Raw genomic sequence first — 23,091 nt, 5'->3', positions numbered from 1 at the left:
ACCAAAGAGATGGGGAGAGTGCTCGCGGAGGGGGAAACGCACGAACAATATCTTGGGGGTCCTTCAGTCGGGTTCTCCGTGTAAGCGTGGTGCGAGGCATCCCGTCTCGGTGCCGTGAGTCATCGCCATGGCACCCCCCTCACCCCTCCGACGTTGCCATGGAAACGTCGAGCCTCGTCCAGGTCACGGTGTCGCGTCGACGCACCAACAGGAGTCATTTGCATTCATTCTCGATTTGAAGCTTTCGTGACTGCAATGACTCATATTCTTAGGTTTTTTTCGGTAAAGTCACGTAGGTAAAAACATTAAGAAGTAAAATAAAATAATCATTGGAAAGATGTGATTAACCATGCAAAAAAGATTTAACTACACTTATTTGCCAATCTTATTTGACAGACAACCATCACAGTTGTACCATGCTTAGTGGTGGTCTCCCTGTTACAGGTTGAGTCACAAACCGCACCTCTCCATAACAAAGGCTCAGCCTTTGCTACAACTCGGTGGGCTCAGCCTTTGTTATGCAGTCTATTCTTAGTCTTAAGCCTCACCTTACCATATTAATAAAAAGTATGCGGCCCTTGCCCCACCACCTTCTCCGACCATTATATAAACGGAGTGGTAGCTCCTACAATCTCTCATTTACTTGATACAGCCGTCGTGGCTGTGACGGTACCACCTGAAGACGGAAGCTTGTGTTGCCTCCGAAACGTCGTGATTTTTATTTTATTTTACTTTTTAATGTTTTTACCTACGTGACTTTACCGAAAAAAACTAAGAATAGGAGTCATGCACCCGGCGCTGTTTTCGGCACTCGGGCGCCGCCGATGAGAATTGACGACGGTGGCACGCGTGGTGTTCGCGCGCGTCGTCGATTCAGAGGGTTGAACCGAAACCGAAATTAGCATTAATTCTAGATTTGAAGCTTTCGTGACTGCAATTATTCATATTCTTAGGTTTTTTTCGGTAAATTCACGTAGGTAAAAAAAACATTAAAAAGTAAAATAAAATAAAAAACACGACGTTTCGGAGGCAACACAAGCTTCCGTCTTCAGGTGGTACCGTCACAGCCACGACAGCTGTATCAAGTAAATGAGAGATTGCAGAAGCTACCACTCCGTTTATATAATGGTTGGAGAAGGTGGTGGGGCAAGGGCCGCATACTTTTATTAATATGGTAAGGTGAGGCTTAAGACTAAGAATAGACTGCATAACAAAGGCTGAGCCTTTGTTATGGAGAGGTGCGGTTTGTGACTCAACCTGTAACAGGGAGACCACCACTAGACATGGTAAAACTGTGATGGTTGTCTTTCAAATAAGATTGGCGAATAAGTGTAGTTAAATCTTTTTTGCATGGTTAATCACATCTTTCCAATGATTACTCAGTTTGTAACCGTCATCACGGTTGGAATTATATCTGTGTTTGTATATTTGTATGGCTTCGTGTACAAACCTTTGATGGTAGCCAGGAGGTTTGCAGATAACCTTGGTCTCGGAAAATACAATTTCATGAGAGCCCACTGAGTTGTAGCAACGAAATTAGCATGTAACTGTAGAAAAGAAGAAGAGCGGCCTCCTCGACATGCTAATTTCTCACATTAACATCACTAGCCCCGGCCACTTCTTTATGACCCTTGAGCTACACCCATTTTAAACCTTTTAAAACAGTCTGCCTCAGCAGCAGACCATGCTTTCCCACCTGATGACGGACGCTTGTGTTGCGCCCGAAACGTCGTTATTTATGTTATACCTACGTGACTTTAACCAAAAGAACCAAAGAGTTTACCTTCACTTGATCCCCTTCTCCCACCGTTCAATCTCCCCCATCATTTCTTTGCTGATGACACCCACATGTGTCTCGCTTTCTCCTCCTTCACTGTGGACCTTGCTCTGCACATTTACTCTTGTCTGATCGCCATCCAGGCTTGGGATGACCCACCACTTTGTCTCCATCAACCCTTCAAAAACAGAAATCATCTTCTTCCCAGTTTCATGTTCTCTTCCTCCCTGTCCCACTACCCCCTTTCCCCCCATTTTCTCTTACTCCGGAAGAGTCTGCCCGGAACCTCGGTGTAACTTTAGACTCATAAATCTCTCTAATTAACCATATAAACGCCACTACTCATTCCTACCGTTTTCATCTCTACAACATTCGTAAAATCCGCCGTGTCATCACAATCACTGCCACCAAACTACTTATTCACTCCCTCATCTTCACTGGACCCGACTATTGCAATTTTCTAACGATCGGTTTACCATCCTACGCGTTCAAACCACGCCAACAAATTTTAAACGCCTCTGCCCGTATAATATTTAATCTCCCCTTACATTCTCACACATTGCCCCTCCTAATTTAGCTACAATGGCTTCCTGTTTATTATCGTTGCCTCTTTAAATTCCTTACATTAGTTAATACATCTCTCAACTGCTTAGCCCCTCCTTTACCTCTCTTCTCTCATCTCACTTTACGTTCCTGCCCGCTTTCTGGGTTCTAGATCTTTGCCGTCTACAGTATGTTCCTCATTCTCTGTGCGCACAGTCTCGTTTTCGCTCATTATCTCTCCTAGTACCTCTTCACTTGAATCAACTGCCCTTGCACGTCAAACAATTACCCTCTTTCACTCCCTTCCACTCTTCTCATATGGATCCACGTATTCTCTCTTGCCAACCCTTCTCCCCTTGTTGTCTTCCCCACTCCTTCCTAGTGCCCAACTCTCCATGGTCACCCATCATCAATCCACCCGTCTCATTTCCATCTTCGTTGATTACACCCATCGCCACCCTACCACCTAATTTTACACAAATTCCGTCCACTCATCTCGCCGACAATCTTGTACCATAGTTAGTTTACTGTACAGCGCCTTGGTTAAGGCACTATATACATGTATGATAAGATAATATAGTTTAGGATCCAATTAACACAGGGTTTTTAGACTAACCCTACTGCCTGGGAGGGGTTCTGAAAGAAACATTGCAATTTGAAACGTCTTTACAACGATTAAAATGCAATACTGTAGCCTATGATAAATCCTGTAAGCATGTATGATCTGAATTATGTTCCGTGTCTCCACACGTTAATATATTATTTAGTTCAACAGCCAATTGGCTTTCCAGAACAATACTATCAGGCACTCAGTACATATGTCAATGTTGGCACATAGTTGGAACCGATTGGCCCAACGTTTCCCCAACGTTGCACGTTTACTGGGGACGTTTGTGCACGCTAAATCACATAGGTGATTTGGTCATTAAAGCATCACGATGCGTATTGCTGCCAGCTATGTGGCGATGTGGAACTAGTTTGGTCCAACTTACCGCGTAGGACTTCACAGCGAATGTTATGATTCGTCGGACTGAATCATAGTTTCGTCCGATGTGGCTTTGGGTTTTTTTTACCGACAATTCGTGTATCACATGATTCCAAAGGTATAAGTTAAACAACCAAGGTGAAGAACAATGGATAGTTGACATAGGGCACGTGGGCCGGTGGTAAAACTGTGAAGGGAAGCAATTGAATAAACAATGACCCCCTCCCCCAACACCAAACTTAATCTGACCGTGCGTGCGTACAACGTACGTACAACCGCTGAGGATGGGATCGTTAACACAACCGAATAAACATTTATACTTGTTTGCATGGAACATTTTACATTGCTTTTGGGCGCTGCCAACTGCCGCTGCTGTGACGGGGTGAACAACGGAAGCCGACAGACCGGAGTGAAATGGCACACTTGGCTGTGGAATTTTAGTGGTGCTCAGGGTTTCTTTGATTATGTAGGTTGTGTGGGACAAAATAATGGAAGATACTTAGAAATCAGATCTAATTTCTTTACTTTATGAGCACGTGTGTTTCGTTACTGACCTACTTTTTTATCAAATGGAAACTTAAGGAAGCCTTGGGGTGGAAGTGTTACGTAGCAACAAAGGATCAGTCTCTTCCAGCCCACAGTACCCGACGAAGCCCCCCCCCCCCCCCTTGCAATGGTCCCACCCCCCTCCAACGAGCGAGACAGCTTGTCAGCAATCACGTGCAGTAGCAGATCCAGGGACAGTGGCCCAAATTCCACGTTCCTATGGCAAGCATTGGTGACTCGCCTCAAAGTTATAGGCTAATACTGTTTTGTTTATCGACACCATCGATATAAAGTGTGAAGTAGATTATTACCCGCCGTCCCCCCACAGGATTTGAACTCATTGTGCCGAGCACTCTGACCGCAGCTCTACCTGGTCAGAACACGGTTCAGTTGAACTTATTTCAATTCTCTGCTCTACGGGACGTCTGCCAAAAACATTAGCAAACTGCAGCGTGTATGAAATACCTTGGCACGTGTCGTGGCTGGTACTGCAAGATCCGACCATATCTGTCCAGTGCTCGCTGAGCTGCTTTGGCTTCTATTTTCCGAACAAATTCATTTTATGGTCGCAATCATTACACACAAAGTGCTTGTTGCGAATGAACCAAAAGGAGTATAGACCATCATCGCAGCGGTGGCTTTTGGTTAACTAATCGAACAAAAACACGTCTCGTGCTTTTAGATGCGCTTCAGCGGCCGTCTGGAACTCTGGAACGTTCTTCCTTCCGAAATCAGGAAGCCACTTGGAGCTATTCACTTTTAAATCTATACCAGGGACGGTTTCTTCATTAGGGCGATTGGGCGACGCACCACCAATGTCATTCAACCACAGAGTCACGCTAGCCGTCACCGTGCCTCTGGATATAGTCCAATCAGCGTCATGTCACGTTCTGTGGAGTACCGCCTCTTTTTGGGCGATTTCACTCCGGCTGAGAATCGCCCCGAGTGGCCCCGTAGACTTACATTCAAAGATGTTTTTTTTCGAACGGGGGGCGCTGCAATGCATTCTCTATGGCTTCTGGGAGGGCTCGCACTAACGTGCTTACGTCATCATACGTAAGCACGTTTCATCCAACAATATAACTTGTCGCCACCTAGTGGAATCTTTAATAAAAGCAACTTGAGTGGATTGTATTAAAAGTGAGTATAGAAACAAACAAGATGTATTGTAAGAGTCACTTTATTTTTCATTAATATTAAAGAAGTGAAGTTGCCTTTACATGCTTAAGCTGTTAATTTATCCATTGCATGGGTGGACCTTATCCTTATCAATCATCCAGACATTTGCCCCCCCCCCCCTGAGAGATTTAGCAGGAGCCGCCACTGATCTAGACTGAAAACTACTTTTTTTAGAACTGCTTTTTTGTTCTGTTACGTTTGTTGTCCATTCCCCCAACCCGCACCTCCAATTAGCACGGTTGTCTACGTACGGTGTGAAAGAAGTTCAACATACGCTACACACATACATACCGACTCGCCGCAGTCAGACAGCCTGGGCACAGACGAGTGTGGCTGCTGCTGCTGCTGCTGCTACTGCTGTCGTGCGTCCTCACCTGAAGAAGCCCTTGCAGCCCTCGCAGGTCATCGCGTTGAAGTGGTAGCCCGTGGCGTGGTCGCCGCACACGCCGCACACGCGCACGCCCTCCCTGCTCAGGTCCTGCGTGTACGCGTCGACGCAGAACGCGCTGCTGCTGCTGCTTGCTGACGGGGATGTCCATGCGTGCGTCCGTCATGCCTCCTCCTCCCCCCGGCGGAGCAGCTGGCGGCGCCTTGTCGGGGAGAGGCGCGCGCGCGTGCTACAAAAGGCGACATCGTTCTAAGTTACTGGTGGTGGTAGTGGTGGTGGTGAAATGAAACGACGCACGAAGAAGCCAGGAGGCGCGCCGTGTGTGTGTGGTGGGTTTTTTTTTTGGAGTCTCGGGAAAGAAACGCGTGCACCCCTTTTTGTCGATCCGCGAGCCCAAGGGGGGGGGGGGGGGGGGGGGGGGGGGTGGTCGGGCAACCTGCGACTCCGGAGCCGCACGCGGCTCTTTAAGGACTTGCCCCGTGACGTTGTTTATTGAGGACCGCCACCGCCGTCGTCTGGCATTCACCACAAGCATTGCGGCTTTTTAAATATTGAGGAATTTTCCCAAAAATAATAATTCTCTTCTCTTCTTGGTTCTTTCGGTAAAGTCACGTAGAAGGGAAGTAATAAAATAATAAAAATAAAACATAATAAAATAATTCTCACGACGTTTCGGCCACAACGCAAGCAGCCGTCTTCAGGTGGAGAACAGGTCTGTCAAGTAGACAGAGTCTGAATGGCACGCTCCAGCCTGGAAGACGGCTGCTTGCGTTGTGGCCGAAACGTCGTGAGAGTTATTTTATTATGTTTATTTTTATTATTTTATTACTTCCCTTCTACGTGACTTTCCCGAAAGAACCAAGAAGATGAATCCCTGCAGTCACGAAAGCTTTAAATCGAAATTCTCTTCTCGTTATTTTGGTTGCCAACCATTGTGCCAGCCGCAATTCCTTCCATGCCATCCAACTCCCCATCCCCCCTCGCCCCCCTCCTCACCCCCCGAAGAAAACACAAGTTCGCACTCATTATACACAGTACTTGCCACTAATGAACAGCAATACCATGCTAATATCGTCAAGGAGCATAAACCACAACACAAACTCCGGTCATCCTCGCAGCAGCAGCTTTTGGCAAACCATCGAACAAAGACGGTCACCGCATCTTGTGCTTCCAGATGCGCTTCTGCGGCCGTCTGGAACGCTCTTCCTTCCAATATTAGGAAGCCACTGAAGCTATGCACTTTTCAATCACCTAGATTGAAAACGCATTTCTTGAGAACTGCTTTTTGTGTTTAGTTTATTGTCCTTCTGCCGCAACTCCGATTAGCACGGTTGACTACGTACGGTGCGAAAGAAGTTCAACATACATCCCTCTTCACCCTCACAGTCACCACGTGGTACACGGGGCTTCCTGAACTGTGACCACGTGGTTTCCCCCGTGCCTGCCTCCGCCATTGTGTGCAGATTAACATCATAGCAGGGGCGTGGTCACGTTTCGAATCTGCTGTGAAGTTCGTCGCAGGTACCCCGGCAGCAGTCAATGCCGAGGTGTAGAATACTTAGTGGGAGGTTTCTCATTCCCCTCTGCTGCTCCCATTGTCTGGAACTACCTACAGTGCTTCCAGCCATGCGTGCTGCCGACTCCATTCCCCCAAGTCCACGATCTTCCTTTATGGCCTACGACTGTCTGCCTCTCTTCCAAGTGTATATCCACTAATTCTAGATTTGAAGCTTTCGTGACTGCAAGGAACCATACCTTTTGTTTTTTTCGGTAAAGTCACGTAGGTTAAAAAACGAAAACAAATAAATTAAATCACGACGTTTCAGAGGCAACACAAGCCTCCGTCTTCAGGAGGAACCGTCACAGCAAAACTTGCTCTAACAGCAGAAGCGAGCTCCAAGAGACGCGACCTTAAATACCGGTGAAGGGAAAAGGAGGAGGAGCCAGGATGGGCTGTGGAGAGGGGGGGGGGGAAGTCCGAGGTGGAGGCGAGTGCTGCAGCCACAACTTGGGCTACAGCCGAGGCATTGTGATATAGATGGCGTAGGTAGATAAGCGAGCAGGGATTATGCAGCCTTTTGTCATGTACGCCGGCGGGTTGTACGCAGTCAGGATGGCTACGTATTTGTTTTCCTTTTTTAATCTACGTGACTTTACCGAAAAAAACAAAGAGTATGTATAGCCACTGTTCATTTACAGAGTCTTGCGATGCAGTCGAATTTAGATGCTATACAAATCCAACTGAACTGCCCATCACTTTGGTATTGTCCACATGTCTTCAGCCATCCTCGCTCCGAGGGTTTGCTGCACTATGGACAATCCTTCACCACTGACTTTGGTCTTCTGCTATCCACACTGTCTATTCCAGCGTGAGCCTCGTCCATGCTTTGATGTTATCTAACCACGTAATCGTTGCTCATCTTCGCGCACGTAAACCGGGTATTGTGCCTTCCATGATCTGCTTTCAGCGTCTGATGGAGTTGGTTTTAGCGAGCCTCCAGTGGGATTCGTGCCTAATGTAATTGGACGACGTGATTGATTTCGGTCGCATGTTTGATGAGCATTTGGATTGCCTGTGGGCTGTTTTCGTTAAGGGGCGTGCGACCGACCTGAAATTCAAGCCCCAGAAATGTCACCTACTCCAAAAATCGATTCGATACTTGGACCATATAGTTAGCTAATCGGGCATCGTGACAGACCCCGAGAAAACTGCTTGCATTCCTACGTGGCCGACCCCCATCTCGGCCAGTGAGATGCGCAGTTTTATCGGCTTTGCCTCTTACTATCGCTGATTTGTCGCGGGTTTCTCATCTATTGCGAAACCTCTCCATGCATTGACAGCTAAGGGCCAAACATTTCATTGGGGGGAGGAGGAGGGAGCTGCGTTTCGCTCCATTCGTGATGGGCTGGTTAACGCCCCTCCCCTGCGTTATCCCGACTTTTCGTTGCCATTCGTGTTGGACACGGACGCCAGTAATAGCTATCGTGCTGTGACGGTTCCACCTGAAGACGGAAGCTTGTGTTGCCTCCGAAACGTCGTGATTTTTGTTTTATTTTTATTTTACTTTTAGTAATTTTAGTTTTAATTTTTTTACCTACGTGACTTTACCAAAAAAACCCAAGAATATGAATCATTGCAGTCACGAAAGCTTCAAATCTAGAACAAATCTAGAATACCAACATTGGTGCGGTGTTATCCCAGGTTGTCACTGGCGTGGAACACGTGGTCGCGTATGGTAGCAGGGTGCTGTCTCCTGCCGAGCAGCGGTACTGCGTAACACGCCGGGAACTATTGACCATTGTGGTTTTTGTGCAACAATATCGGCCCTACTTGTACGGGAGACATTTCTAGGTGCGCTCCGATCATACGGTGCTCCAGTACGTGCTGAGTGTGGATCAGCCCTCAGGTCAATTGTCACGCTGGCTTGAAATCCTGCAAAAAATTTCGTTCCAAGTTACATATCGCGGACACGATGGGCGGGACGGGCGACGTCCCTGCCGCACGGGATGTGGTTATCGGGTTGGACTACGAGGTGTGGGGACGCCTGCAGGCGGAGGACGCGTCTCTCTTTAAGTTGCACCGGCGTGTGAGGGATACCGCTGGTGGCACGGCTCCGCGGGGTGTCACCTCGTTTGTCCTGCGGGGCAGGTTGCTCATGTATTGGGACAGGGGATTGCGCCGTTATGCTAGTTGTCCCTACCGCCCTGCGTGGCGAGGTTGTATGGGTTGTGCATTAACGATTGTTGCATCCCGGATTGCAAAAGACGCTGGCCGCTCTTAAATTGGATTTTTATTGACCGGCCATGGCCTCCGACGTCGAGGATCTGCTTAAGGGCTTCGTGCAATGTGACCGGCGGAAGCCGCCACCGAGATCCTGTTGCCCTCCACTGCAATCCATCCAGGTGTCGCTTCTTAACGAAATTGTTGCCCTCGATATTCCCGGGACGTTTCCTACTTTTGCGCGTGGAAATAGGTACTTGCTCGTGGGCGTTGAGTATTTATTATGCTGGCCTATGGCCTGGCCGCTCCCGAATCAATTGGCTGTGACTATTACCGAGGCATTCCTCAATAGCTATGTTCTGGATAAGGGTGCCCCCAAGCGCCTCTTGAGTGATCAAGGTCAAAAAAATGTGTCTAAGCTGCTGCGTGAAGTTTCCGATTTGCTGGGAACGAAAAAGGTACGCACGTCACCGTACCACCCGCAAACAGATGGCATGGTCGAATGCCTACATCAGACTCTGATCTCCATGTTGAGTCACTTGGTCAGCGAGTCACAGGTCGATTGGGACTTGCATATTCCAGCGGTTCTCGCCACTTATAGGATGACCCCTCACACGTCCATCGGCTACTCTCCCTTCTTTTTGATGTATGGGAGGGAGTATGATCCTCCTATCGATGTGCAGTTACAAGCCACGCCTGCTGCGCAAGTGTTCAAAATTTCTGATTCGGTTCATTTCACTCTTGCCAAACTTTCCGAGGTGCTGAAAGTTGCCAGTGTTAACTCCCGGGCCAAACAGTTGGCCAACGAGCGGCTCAAGGAAGCCCGTGTTTCCTTGTGCGATTGGTCACCGGGGGACAGGGCCTGGTTGCATTGTCCGCAGGTGCCGGTGGGCACATCTCCCAAATTGCTGCAACCATGGAGAGGGCCGGTTGATGTGGTTCGGGTCGTGCAGCCGCAATGTGTCGAGATTCGATTTGGTAAGTAGAGTAGAGTTTGTTTCATCTCCATATCCCAGGAGTCAAGTGTCGGGTGTGCCTGATGAGCTGGGACGTGAAGATAGAAGCTAGAATAAGTCTACATTATAGAGCAGCAGTACACACACTTAAGTTAATAAGCAGGCTAGAGTCTAGATTATAGACTGGCAGTATGCTGACTCAATGACCTAAGCATTGCTACAGTCGACGTAAGAAGCTGGCAATATGGTCAGCAGCTTAAAAAGCAGGATACAGTCGACATGAACGACTGGCAGTACACTGAGCGAGGTAAAGAAGCAGGCAACAGGTCATAGACTGGCATACACTCACCCTGGCCAGTAGCAATGTTAACAGTGTAGATAATACACTGCCAGTGCACTGACTTTAATTAATAAGCAGGCAACAGGCCACATGACAGACTGCCAGTAGACTGGCGCAGCTTCATAAAAACACACATTCATATTTTAATATTTTGCAACTTAATTTTGAAATATTGGTTGTCTACACACAAATATAATTATTATAATATTTCCAAAATTATGTTTATAATAATAGTGTTTCTATGTACATGAGTTTAGCGCAAGAAGCAAGAAATTAGTACCTAACATTGCCTTGGTGAGGCCTAGTCCCGTGCAGAGCCCCCAGCCTCGCCTAGATTGCCCAGCCGGCCGAGATAGCACATTGGCCGGCTGGGGTCTGGGCCGGTACCCCCCCCCCACCATCCCCCTGCCTGCGCTACAATAATACTATCTAAGCACTATGATATGAATATCTACGGACTCTTTAGTAGTAAGTGCACACATTGGGTGGGGGGTGGGACATGAAACTTTGAATAATTTACTTCAGCGTTTTTTGCATTATGAAGGCGAAAGAGAAATCCCCCCTCTCCACCGATGACGCGTGTGCATTGCCAGGGACAACCCCCGTCAGCCGAGTGGCATATTAAATAATTAAATATAGATACATCGCACTAAATAGCTAATTTAACTAATTAAAAGTTGAGAGACGTGGAAAACAATTAGCGCTTGCCCACCGCGGGGCTTACAGCGTGATATCTGGCTATTTTTACGTACCCCACTGTTTGAGAGACAAATCCTTCGCAAGTGTGCGAACACACACACATACAGACAGACGAACAGAAAGACAGACAAAAAAATGCCTTTTATAGGTAAGATTGTTCCGCCAATTATGCAAAATTGCATCAGACTCGGCCCGGCTCCACGGACTGGATAGCAAATCGTTTGGCACACACATCGCCGAGGGCTCGACCCGTTTAACCAACGCGTGGGGCCCGTGGCGTAGTAACTTTCTACATTATCAGTGCAGGGGGTGCGGGCAATCGTCACGGTGGCGAGATGTTAACTGCCTCGCCTGGTATATACAGGAGGTCATGGGTTCGATCCCGACCCTGACCCTGCTCGAGGTAGCCGGGACTGATCCGGCTCGAGGTGCCTTTGGGGTTTCCCCCCCCCCCCCCCCTAGCGTTCGTGGTGGAGGAAGTCGGTGAAGCCGTGGTCGTGGGCTTGTATGATGGTGTTGGTTATGTTTTTGCGCGGGTCATTTGAGTTGGTATAGTGCAGGGGTCGGGAACCTTTTTGACTGGGAGAGCCATAAAAGCCAAATATTTCTAAATATCTTTCATTGACAGCCATATAGTATTTTTAACGTATAATAAATTAAATATGTCTTACTTTTAATGCGACTTCTGGTCACTGGACCCGTGACCCGTGACCCGTGAAATTTATCTTCAAAACTAATTTCTGTTTACTTTAAAATGGCACAGTATTATTAAGCAATATCACAAGTATTTTAAAATCAGTTCCAAACTGATTTTTTTTTCAACTCAAAATTGTCTGGGAGCCATATGCGTCACCGGAAGAGCCATATATGGCTCGCGAGCCATAGGTTCCCGACCGCTGGTATAGTGGCTTGTGATACGTGCACTCCTCCGCGGAAGTAGTAAGCCTGTTGCCCTTTGACAATGTAATATTTGTGTAGACATTTAATTCTAAGTAAACCATATACATTTGGAATATACCGGCCGTGGTCTTGGTTATATTCCGCACACGGTCATTTGGGGCGTCGCGTGAAATAGAGGCATTACCATAATTTAAATAACGGCGATGCTAGCTAGGGTTGTGGGTACAAACTGAAACCCACTAAAGCATGTCCCAAAATGACTCGCCGTTACAGGGGGGTGGCCAAGGCATCCCCTGCCTACCCCCACGCTCTCGTTCGCGTGACTGCGTGGCGCCCTTGTGTGTGACACCGCGTGCTTCGTCGTCAACCCACGTGGACTGAGACCTGGCTGTGACTCGCCCGCTCAGCAGCACCCCCCCACCCCGCCAGGCTCATACGACTTAACAGGGAGTGGATAATGACGGGGGGTGGGGACGCACACGGGGAGAGAAGGTGAGACATTGAGCAGGGGGTAGGGCAGCAGGGGTGGTGGTGGTGGGGGTGATCTGTGGGAGACGAGAGGCCCTTTGAGCGCGCAAGTGGAAAGCTCATAACCAGATCTGTGTAGGTTGGAGTCCCCACACAGGGTGACGATTGTGAGTTGCGCGCGCTATCAGCGATGGGTGGCTGTGGCAAAGTCACGGTGACTGAAAAAAAAGGCAGAGGTGCAGCCCTGCAACTGCTTGCCCACATCACTGTAGGCAGATGGCCCTCCACTGGATGGAGCTCTCGATGGTATTTTAGTCTACTCGGTCCTCGATGAAGACTTTCCATGGCACGGTGGTCAGCCGGCTGTCGGCCCATACATCACCGCACCGGTCAACTGTTTGTTTTTAGATGTCACTCGACTGGGCCGGCCGGCAATCGAACGCACGTCAGTGGGTTCACAGTTCCGAGTGGTTATTCATGGCCATCGTTCGATGAGATGCGTTAAACCGTCTCCTGAACAGCTTCTGCTGTTCAGGAGACGGCATCCCGGCGAACGGAGCGAAATGTGAGAAATCGCACGGAAGATCGCGTGCGCAGCGCAACCCAAATTACACATTGGGAGCTGCTATGGACCCCCCCCCCCCGGACCCCACTGGTTTAGCTGCACGGCAGAACTGGCTGAATCCTGTTGAGCACGATGTCTGCATTTGGATGTTTGACCAACGTCACTCACCGTGTGTGTTTGCTTTGCGGAAGGCAGCTGGAGCGCTCGGGACACACACACATGAATCCGAAGAAGGGATAACGCTCCACGCTCCGCGCAGATACATTTAGTTCGAGATCCGTTGTTGCCCTACCAGCCTCCTCTACAGTCATCTTGCAGCCAAAAAAAGCCTATAACACCTGGTGTTTCCACGCAGTGGATGAACAGGCTAAACCCTGCTTAGCTGTCGATCTGACGAGACGGGGCACGTTCAGAATGATTTACTGTCAGCATCTGAATTGAGCATACCCCCCCGCCCCCCAGGTCAACTCGACAAGGTGGGTGGTTTTGACCATACTTTATCATGCTGGCCAAATGCCGGTTGGTGAAGAGAGGGTGGGGGGCGGGAGGGGTTTTGAGGACCATGGCCGTGGTCAGGAATTGAACTCGAATTAGCCGGCTTCAGAGCGCGGTGCGCTAACCACGGCGCCACCGCTCCACGCCGCATCAGTGGTCTACGTACCAAGATGCAAATAGAAAAGAAAGCCACGCGATTTACCGCCACTTTAGACGAGAGGATTACTGTATCGACGGTGTCGAAATAGAAAGTGACAAAACAGCCCGAGTGGAGAGACATTGTAACCAGACTATGAAACTCTCACGAAAGCATCACAACACAAGCCTTTTTGCTTCTAAAACGAATCTCTGAAACAAAAAAAAAAACGTCGGCGACGCGTTCAACAAGCAGCGAATGAAACCGCGACTGACTCTCTGTCAAGACGTCTCACTGCCTCGTCCTGGCGACGCATCTCACCTCCATCCGCCGCCAGCGGTGGGAATTCCCCATTCCTACGACGGCGAGCAAGTTGTGGCATCCTTTAAGACCTCAGAGGGCATCGGCAAGCCCGAGCGCGACCCGCCACCGACACGTGCATAGAGGTCATGGAGCCGCAGCAGCGAGCATCGTCAACAACAGCATGAGCAGGGCAACCGAGGCGCGCGTTACATAACGTGCGCACCAGCGCGCACACTGCAGCGACGAGCGGAATGTTTAAGCGGTCGTGCCAACAGCGGCGTGACCTACCGCGAGCAGCACCCACGCGCTGTGCCACAAACCTCCCGCGGTGCTGTCCCTGCCCTCGTTCCCCTTGAGACGCGTCGACCGCCTCCCCGTTTGTCACGAACCCACTCGGCGGGCAGCAAAGCAGTGGGGCCGTCCGCTGTGGCGGCGAGAGAGATGCGGTCTCTGCTGCCCGAGGATCACCCCCCCACCGTCCCTCCTCCTCCTCACCCTCGCCTCTACCCCCACCGAGGAACCCCCCGACTTAAACTCGTGCCTCTGTTAGGTTCCTCGAAGAATCTGCTCGTGGTCGCGATGACGTTACGGAGGCTTCCCATCCGCAGCTCCGGCTTGGGAACGGCGAATCCCGCCGGGTCTTAATTCCTGCCGTCCGTCGCGTGTGCCTCGACTGCGACGAGTCGACGCGAATCGCCGAATCTGGAGTTGACGTGGGAGGGAGGCGGCTGTTGAGTTGCGCACGCGGACGCGAGCTCCCTCCTTTCTCTCTAGCGCGCTCTCTTTCCCCTCTCTCTCTCGTTCACTTTCTACATTGGTGAATCCCCCAGCTCCCACCCAGCCCGAATGGGTACGCGTGTCAATCTCTCGCTCTCTATCCTTATGTGTGAGCGTGTCTCTTCCTCTGTGTGTGTCTCTTCCTCTGTGTGTGTCCCTCTCCCCGTGTGTCCCTCTCCCCGTGTGTCTCTCTCCCGTGTGTGTGCGCGCGCGTGTCCCTTCCCTCTGTGTGTGCCGCCCCCTAGTGTGTGCGTGACTCTCTATGCCTCTCTGTGTTCCTATCTCTTTGCGTCTGTGAAGTCCCTCTTGGTCTGTGCGTGTCTCGATCTCTCCCTGTGCGTGTGTGTGTGTTGGTTGTGACTCTGTGCGTCACTCTCCGACCACGCGTGGCTGGCTACTGGCTTGCGGCCCGGCTGCAGTTATTGGTCAAGGGAGGAGGGTGGGCTGTTTTCATGTTGCTCCTCGCACGCCACCTCCCATCGCTGCTTTCTCGTGGCACGTTTGTAGAGAAGCACTTCGCCCGCAGCTAAAACTCTCGCAATGCAACTGCTGACGTTGGGCACGACGACGATGCTGATGACAATGCTGATACCCATTATGATAACGACGATGAAGCTATCGCTTCTCATATCTGCATCATCTTTACACAAGGCTATGTATATATAGGTGTTGATCTATATCATTGCTCAAGGTGAAAAGATAAAGGTGGAGCCCTGTAAGTGCTCGCTCACCCCACTGCCTGCGGAAGGGCCTCCGCCCGTAGCGAGAGCTCTAGACAATCTCTCTAAGGTGGTGTTTTTGGCCTACTCTTCCGCGCTGTTTTGGAAGACGTGGGAGTGCCTTTCCCATACGTTGCACTCGTATCGTGTAATTGTATTGTTTGTTCTAACGATTTGACCCGCCCACTACTGGACATCTGCGCAAAAAAGCTGTATATCTCATTGGATTCCTCCAGTCTAAATACAATTATTGTTTCCGAGTACCCACGCTTTACCCCAGCACACGCGCCCTGCGGATCGATTAGCTAGCGGGTACCAATTTATACTGCTGGGCGGGGGCTTTGTGGGGGGGTACATATTCTTGGTTCTTTCGGTAAAGTCACGTAGATAGACTCAAAAAGAATACAATTAAAATTGAAAATAAATTAAAAATAAAAGCAAAAAAAACACTTTACCGAAATAACCAAGAATGTCGTTTTAGAAACATGGACATTGTTTAACCTGCCTTGAGATCGCTTGAGCGACCTCTGGATTGCCCAGCCAGTGCGCTCATGTCTGTCTGCCCGTTGAACTTCTTTCGCACCCTACGCACCCAACCGTGCTAATCGGAGGTGCGGGGGAAAGGCAACAAACTAAAGACAAAAAGGGGTTCTAAGGATGTGAATTTACAAGCTAGATTATTTTAAACTGCATAGTTCCACGTGTTATTCCTAATAAAGCGCCAGGATGCGCGTCTGCATTGCTCTCGGAGTAAGCGTGTGACAAACACTATCGAGCGACGTATTGTTGGATTATGAACGATACGTTTTAAAATAACCACGTGGACATTCAACTCGGGTCAGGAATATAAAACCCTCCAGCCCCCCCCTCCCCGTCCTTTCTCCCTTGGCAAAAGCCGTCGGAAGAATGCGCTTGAATCATTTAATCGATTCGAAGAATCCACTCATCGGCAGTCGTACGTGTTCGGTATGTTAAACTTCTTTCGCACCGTACGGATCCAACCGTACGAGTCGGAGGTACGGGGAGAAAGACCAAGCAACAGCAAAAAACGAAACGCAAAAAGAACCACCAAATTGTCATATATCGGAGTTCGCATTGGACATTCGTGATGCGCGCTGCACTGTGAACCTGGACGCCCTCGAGTTCGATTCTCGGCCACTGGTGCCAACGGTGGGATCCCTCCCGCACGACACCTCCACGTCCGCTCTGCGATGCCGCAGTCATCTCGCTGCCGCCGGCACGTCCAATGATCGCGTCGCCACATCTCCCTTCTCCGCTGCAGTCGTTCTCTCGGGCGCGTGCTCTTCTTTCCGTCGGCTGCCATTCCCTTCACTAGCCCAGTCACTCATTCATCAGCCTAGAAGAGATACAGTCGGGCAACATGCCCTGCCCAAACTCGCACGTCTAAACGCGTGTAAATGTAATTGGCCAAACATCCAATTCTGGGTCCCTACTGACAAATAGGCGTCATACTCAGTGAGGCTTTCCGATTAGCACGGCTGGCTACGTACGGTGCGAAAAAGAAATTCAACGTACATATCGTTCGAAACGGTGGCACAGTGGTTAGAGCACTGCGTTCGATTTATGACCACGGCTAACATCAAGTGGCGAGAGATATCTCAAACAGTCCCGGGCTCCCCCCCCCCTCTTCACCAACCAGCACTGACCAATGTGGTGAAGTATGGTCCTATAACGTCCATGACAGATCGGCAACCGGCGTGGGGAGGCCTTCATCCTGAGCAGTGAATTACCTAAGTGCTGTACACATATTATTGTTGATACCAGCATTGTAAGACTCGGTGATGTTCATTCATAAAAGTGGCATGGCTTTAACCGAGTACTCGGTGTGTCGACTGAAAACGAGCTACGGAGTGAAATTGCTCCAGGACGCACGACGGCATTACAGTATTCTACTTTGAAATGTGTTAAGTATTCTTGGAAGCGCTGTTAAGTAGACTGTTAATTTATCACGTTCGTGGCTGATGTCGAGCAGCAATGAGTCACATTTATGTAATTGAAAATCCACATACCGTCTAATTAAAGTAAAATTCGCTTGGTCAGTTATCACCACCACCATCATCATAGATCACCATCCATTATCAACATCATCCGTTGTCATCGATGTCTCAGGGCCACGTCCAGATGAGCCTTTGTCTCGCTCCCCGGCTCACTCGCTCACATGCCACCTCATCGCTTCATCGTCACCAGGAAATTTCCTTTACTCCCCGCAAGTGTGTTTGCTGCTGGAGAGCCATGTGGAAGGCACTGGCAAGCCAGGGTTTGACGAGGATTCTTTTCTCTATATCTATTCCGGCTATAGTCGTATATTTCTGACATTTTTCATTGCATCTGTATTTTGGGAATCTCGAATACCCGGGGAAAACATCAACGTGACCCACCAACCCTCGCCTCCAAATAGCGTTGTGTTAGAGGTGTGCGCCACCAACACTAACTATAATCACCTCCACCACAGCCACCACCATCACTAAAACCACCACCGCCACCACTAACATAGCCCCAACCACCACCACCAACCAATATCACCTCCAACACAGCCACCACCATCACCACCGTCACCACAACCTCCACGACTAAAAATAACCACCACCACCACCAAGAACAATCATCGTAACCTTCAACGCAGCCACCACCATCACCAAAACCGCCAACACGAAGATCACCCCTCCCACCAAAACCACCATTAATACCAGTACCAAAACCACCGCCACCACCACGACACCCACAACCACCACGAAAACCAAATTCACCACCACAAAAACCACCGCCACAAAAACCACTATGTGTGTATGCATGTTGAACTTCATTCGCATCGTGCGGAGCCGACACACCATCGCTACATTAATAAACACACGTTCAGCAATACCATTGGACTGTGCCTTAACAAGGTAAATTGCTTAACTTAATTATATAATAGGCTACGTCAGAGGCAACGGCCCTTCTTCTTTTGCGCATCAAATGAAATCATCACGACAACCGCCGCTACGCAGCCGGCTTTGCCGCCTTACGTAACTCGCGACCACGTGCCGCAAGCCGCATCAGGAGCATATTAATCACGCGCTAAACGCGACTTGATCGCCTGCTAGAGCTGCCCGCGACCGACGAGGCGATCATTTGCCGCAAAGCGCATTACGAATATTTGCAACGTCACGCACATTTGGAGCGTCCACACGCGCAGCGTCTCTCAATGCAACGCGTGGATTGTTGCACCACCGCGAGACCGCGAGAAATTGGCATAGGATTGGGGTTGCCTTCATCCAGCAGTGTATGGGGAAATGGCTTATTATGATGACGACGATGATGTTGATCATGACGATCAAATGTATCATCAATGAACATCCCTTGTTTGTTTTTATTTACTTAACGCTGTACAAAAAGCGGTGATGAGGGTGAGGTGAGTTGATGACCGCATCGAGACAAAATGACCTAATGTGCAGTCATTTTAAGATGAGTGCCGAATGAGTACCCTAACACCCACAATCCCTCCCACCCCGTCCCTACCCAACCCCACCGATTAACGCAGACCGAGAAGCGGAATTTTAACTACGATCGCCCGCTGCTGCCCGGTTTGAAGCGTCCATGGATAACCCCTCCACCCACGCACACCCCTCCCTCGCAAACCAATGTCGAAACAACTGCCACGTGCCAATCCTGGCGACACGGCCGTAATCGCACTGACCAACCAAAGCCCGATCCGCTCCGACCTAAAGCTGTTCGCTGATGACATGGCTGCGATGGTGTTTAGCAGGTCCTGAGATGACCCTGTGTGCCAAGTTGAAACAAGATTTTGGCTTACTCCGAATGCAACTAAATTATCTCAAACGTGTCCTTAATGAAAAGAAGACCAAAAACAATCTAATCCGAGCTTGTTCCACTTCAAATCGCATTTGAACCTCATAATTTGTGTTCAAGTGTACGCGCAGTTGATCGCTCTAATTTGCACACCGAAAGTCATTCATGTTTTGTGCGCGTGCGTGATGCGTTCTACTGCTATTATCTGTACCGGTTGTGCCGTGACGTTGATGAAGGACCTTGCCATTCATAACTTGACCTTGTACACAGTTGTTTCTGGATTGTTTTGTTTATGTATTATTTGTCTTGCTCTAGTAACCAGGTTTCCATGGTGTCGCCAGGTCCCCAATCGAAAATGAGCATTTATTGTCCGATAGGTTTTATCTGTGCCAAAATAAACCTAAACCGCAGCCTTACTCCCTCACCCTATAACGACAGCACTCTAGACATATATCTGTCCGCTTCAAGGTGCCAATTATCTCATGAAGCGTTACTTAGACGCATCGCTAGAAGGGATGAGGCGGAGGAGGGGGTCTTGAGTTGCATGCAACGCAACGCTCCCTTGCGGGTCGATTCCTCTACAGAATCGCGCGGAAAGTGGTGATCATCACTGGGCGAGCTAAGCCTTAAATTTGCGACCCGCACACCGCAAAAAAATAATAATTGCGGGCGCTGTTGTTTCCGGCGCGATGGAGGGGTTGAAAACGCTCCCTCGTTATGTAACAGCGCTGGGCAGCCCGTTCTACGGTTGGGGGTGACGTCACCCTCGTGCGGCATTCCACTGCACGTGCTGCGCTCGCCACTCAACCGGTTGATTGGACTATACCGGGAAGGCCGTCCTACAGACGGGGTCACGTGACGCTCGCCTGACCCTCGTCGGCCATCAACTCACATTGACCCTCACCACTCACCAGCCATCAACTCACCTCACCCTCACCACTCACCAGGCATCAACTCACCTCACCCTCACCACTCACCAGGCATCAACTCACCTCACCACTCACCGGTCATCAACTCACCTCACCCTCACCACTCACCACTCACCCATCATCAACTCACCTCATCCTCACCACTCACCAACTCACCTCACCCTCACCACTCACCAGCCATCAACTCACCTCACCCTCACCACTCACCACTCACCAACTCACCTCACCCTCACCACTCACCTCACCCTCACCACTCACCAGCCATCAACTCACCTCACCACTCACCGGTCATCAACTCACCTCACCCTCACCACTCACCACTCACCCATCATCAACTCACCTCACCACTCACCAACTCACCTCACCCTCACCACTCACCAGTCATCAACTCACCTCACCCTCACCACTCACCGGTCATCAACTCACCTCACCACTCACCACTCACCAACTCACCTCACCCTCACCACTCACCTCACCCTCACCACTCACCAGCCATCAACTCACCTCACCCTCACCACTCACCACTCACCCATCATCAACTCACCTCACCACTCACCAACTCACCTCACCCTCACCACTCACCAGCCATCAACTCACCTCACCCTCACCACTCACCGGTCATCAACTCACCTCACCCTCACCACTCACCACTCACCCATCATCAACTCACCTCACCACTCACCAACTCACCTCACCCTCACCACTCACCAGTCATCAACTCACCTCACCCTCACCAACTCACCTCACCCTCACCACTCACCGGTCATCAACTCACCTCACCCTCACCACTCACCTCACCCTCACCACTCACCAACTCATCTCACCCTCACCACTCACCACTCACCAACTCACCTCACCCTCACCACTCACCACTCACCAACTCACCTCACCACTCACCACTCACCACTCACCAACTCACCTCACCCTCACCACTCACCTCACCCTCACCACTCACCACTCACCGGTCATCAACTCACCTCACCTCACCACTCACCACTCACCTCACCACTCACCACTCACCACTCACCTCACCACTCACCACTCACCACTCACCTCACCACTCACCACTCACCACTCACCTCACCACTCACCACTCACCAGCCATCAACTCACCTCACCCTCACCACTCACCAGCCATCAACTCACCTCACCCTCACCACTCACCAGCCATCAACTCACCTCACCCTCACCACCCACCACTCACCTCACCACTCACCACTCACCAGGCATCAACTCACCTCACCCTCACCACTCACCTCACCCTCACCACTCACCAACTCACCTCACCACTCACCCGCCATCAACTCACCTCATCCTCACCACTCACCAACTCACCTCACCACTCACCAGTCATCAACTCACCTCACCCTCACCACTCACCACTCACCAACTCACCTCACCCTCACCACTCACCAGTCATCAACTCACTTCACCCTCACCACTCACCAGGCATCAACTCACCTCACCACTCACCACTCACCACTCACCTCACCCTCACCCTCACCACTCACCAGCCATCAACTCACCTCACCCTCACCACTCACCACTCACCCATCATCAACTCACCTCACCACTCACCAACTCACCTCACCCTCACCACTCACCAGCCATCAACTCACCTCACCCTCACCACTCACCGGTCATCAACTCACCTCACCCTCACCACTCACCACTCACCCATCATCAACTCACCTCACCACTCACCAACTCACCTCACCCTCACCACTCACCAGTCATCAACTCACCTCACCCTCACCAACTCACCTCACCCTCACCACTCACCGGTCATCAACTCACCTCACCCTCACCACTCACCTCACCCTCACCACTCACCAACTCATCTCACCCTCACCACTCACCACTCACCAACTCACCTCACCCTCACCACTCACCACTCACCAACTCACCTCACCACTCACCACTCACCACTCACCAACTCACCTCACCCTCACCACTCACCTCACCCTCACCACTCACCACTCACCGGTCATCAACTCACCTCACCCTCACCACTCACCACTCACCTCACCACTCACCACTCACCAGCCATCAACTCACCTCACCCTCACCACTCACCGGTCATCAACTCACCTCACCCTCACCACTCACCACTCACCTCACCACTCACCACTCACCAGCCATCAACTCACCTCACCCTCACCACTCACCAGCCATCAACTCACCTCACCCTCACCACTCACCAGCCATCAACTCACCTCACCCTCACCACTCACCACTCACCTCACCACTCACCACTCACCAGGCATCAACTCACCTCACCCTCACCACTCACCTCACCCTCACCACTCACCAACTCACCTCACCACTCACCCGTCATCAACTCACCTCATCCTCACCACTCACCAACTCACCTCACCACTCACCAGTCATCAACTCACCTCACCCTCACCACTCACCACTCACCAACTCACCTCACCCTCACCACTCACCAGTCATCAACTCACTTCACCCTCACCACTCACCAGGCATCAACTCACCTCACCACTCACCACTCACCACTCACCTCACCCTCACCACTCACCAGGCATCAACTCACCTCACCACTCACCAGTCATCAACTCACCTCACCCTCACCACTCACCACTCACCAACTCACCTCACCCTCACCATTCACCAACTCACCTCACCACTCACCGACCATCAACTCGCCTGATGAGCCAATGAATGTGGTATCCTGTGCAGGAGTTTTTGCCTCGTGTTGAACCGATGCAGCTCTCGACATAGAAGATCCAATTGTGAACGACACTCGAGGGGAGAATAGTGTTCGGTTCTTACCCGACGGACAATTCACCAGACAAATTGGTGAAAATGGTGGCCCAAAAATCTTGAGAACC

The 23,091-nt window shown here is 50.4% G+C and overlaps 1 protein-coding gene across 1 annotated transcript in view; it reads right to left on the bottom strand.

The window, feature by feature from the left end:
- Positions 1-14,174, bottom strand: part of LOC133345191 (vitamin D3 receptor-like) — a 49,388-nt gene extending 35,214 nt beyond the window's left edge. The window contains 3 exon segments of the mRNA XM_061555735.1: positions 5,405-5,551; positions 5,553-5,647; positions 14,020-14,174. Coding sequence (XP_061411719.1) covers positions 5,405-5,551; positions 5,553-5,647; positions 14,020-14,052 — 275 coding nt within the window. The 5' untranslated portion in view covers positions 14,053-14,174.
- Positions 14,175-23,091: the final 8,917 nt, after the last annotated feature.

This window comes from Lethenteron reissneri, chromosome 21, assembly GCF_015708825.2.
Source record: "Lethenteron reissneri isolate LAM-NWPU_2019-01 chromosome 21, ASM1570882v1, whole genome shotgun sequence".
Lineage (NCBI taxonomy): Eukaryota > Metazoa > Chordata > Hyperoartia > Petromyzontiformes > Petromyzontidae > Lethenteron > Lethenteron reissneri.
Note: the sequence above shows the minus strand (reverse complement) of the source record. Positions and strands in the feature narration are given on the sequence as shown.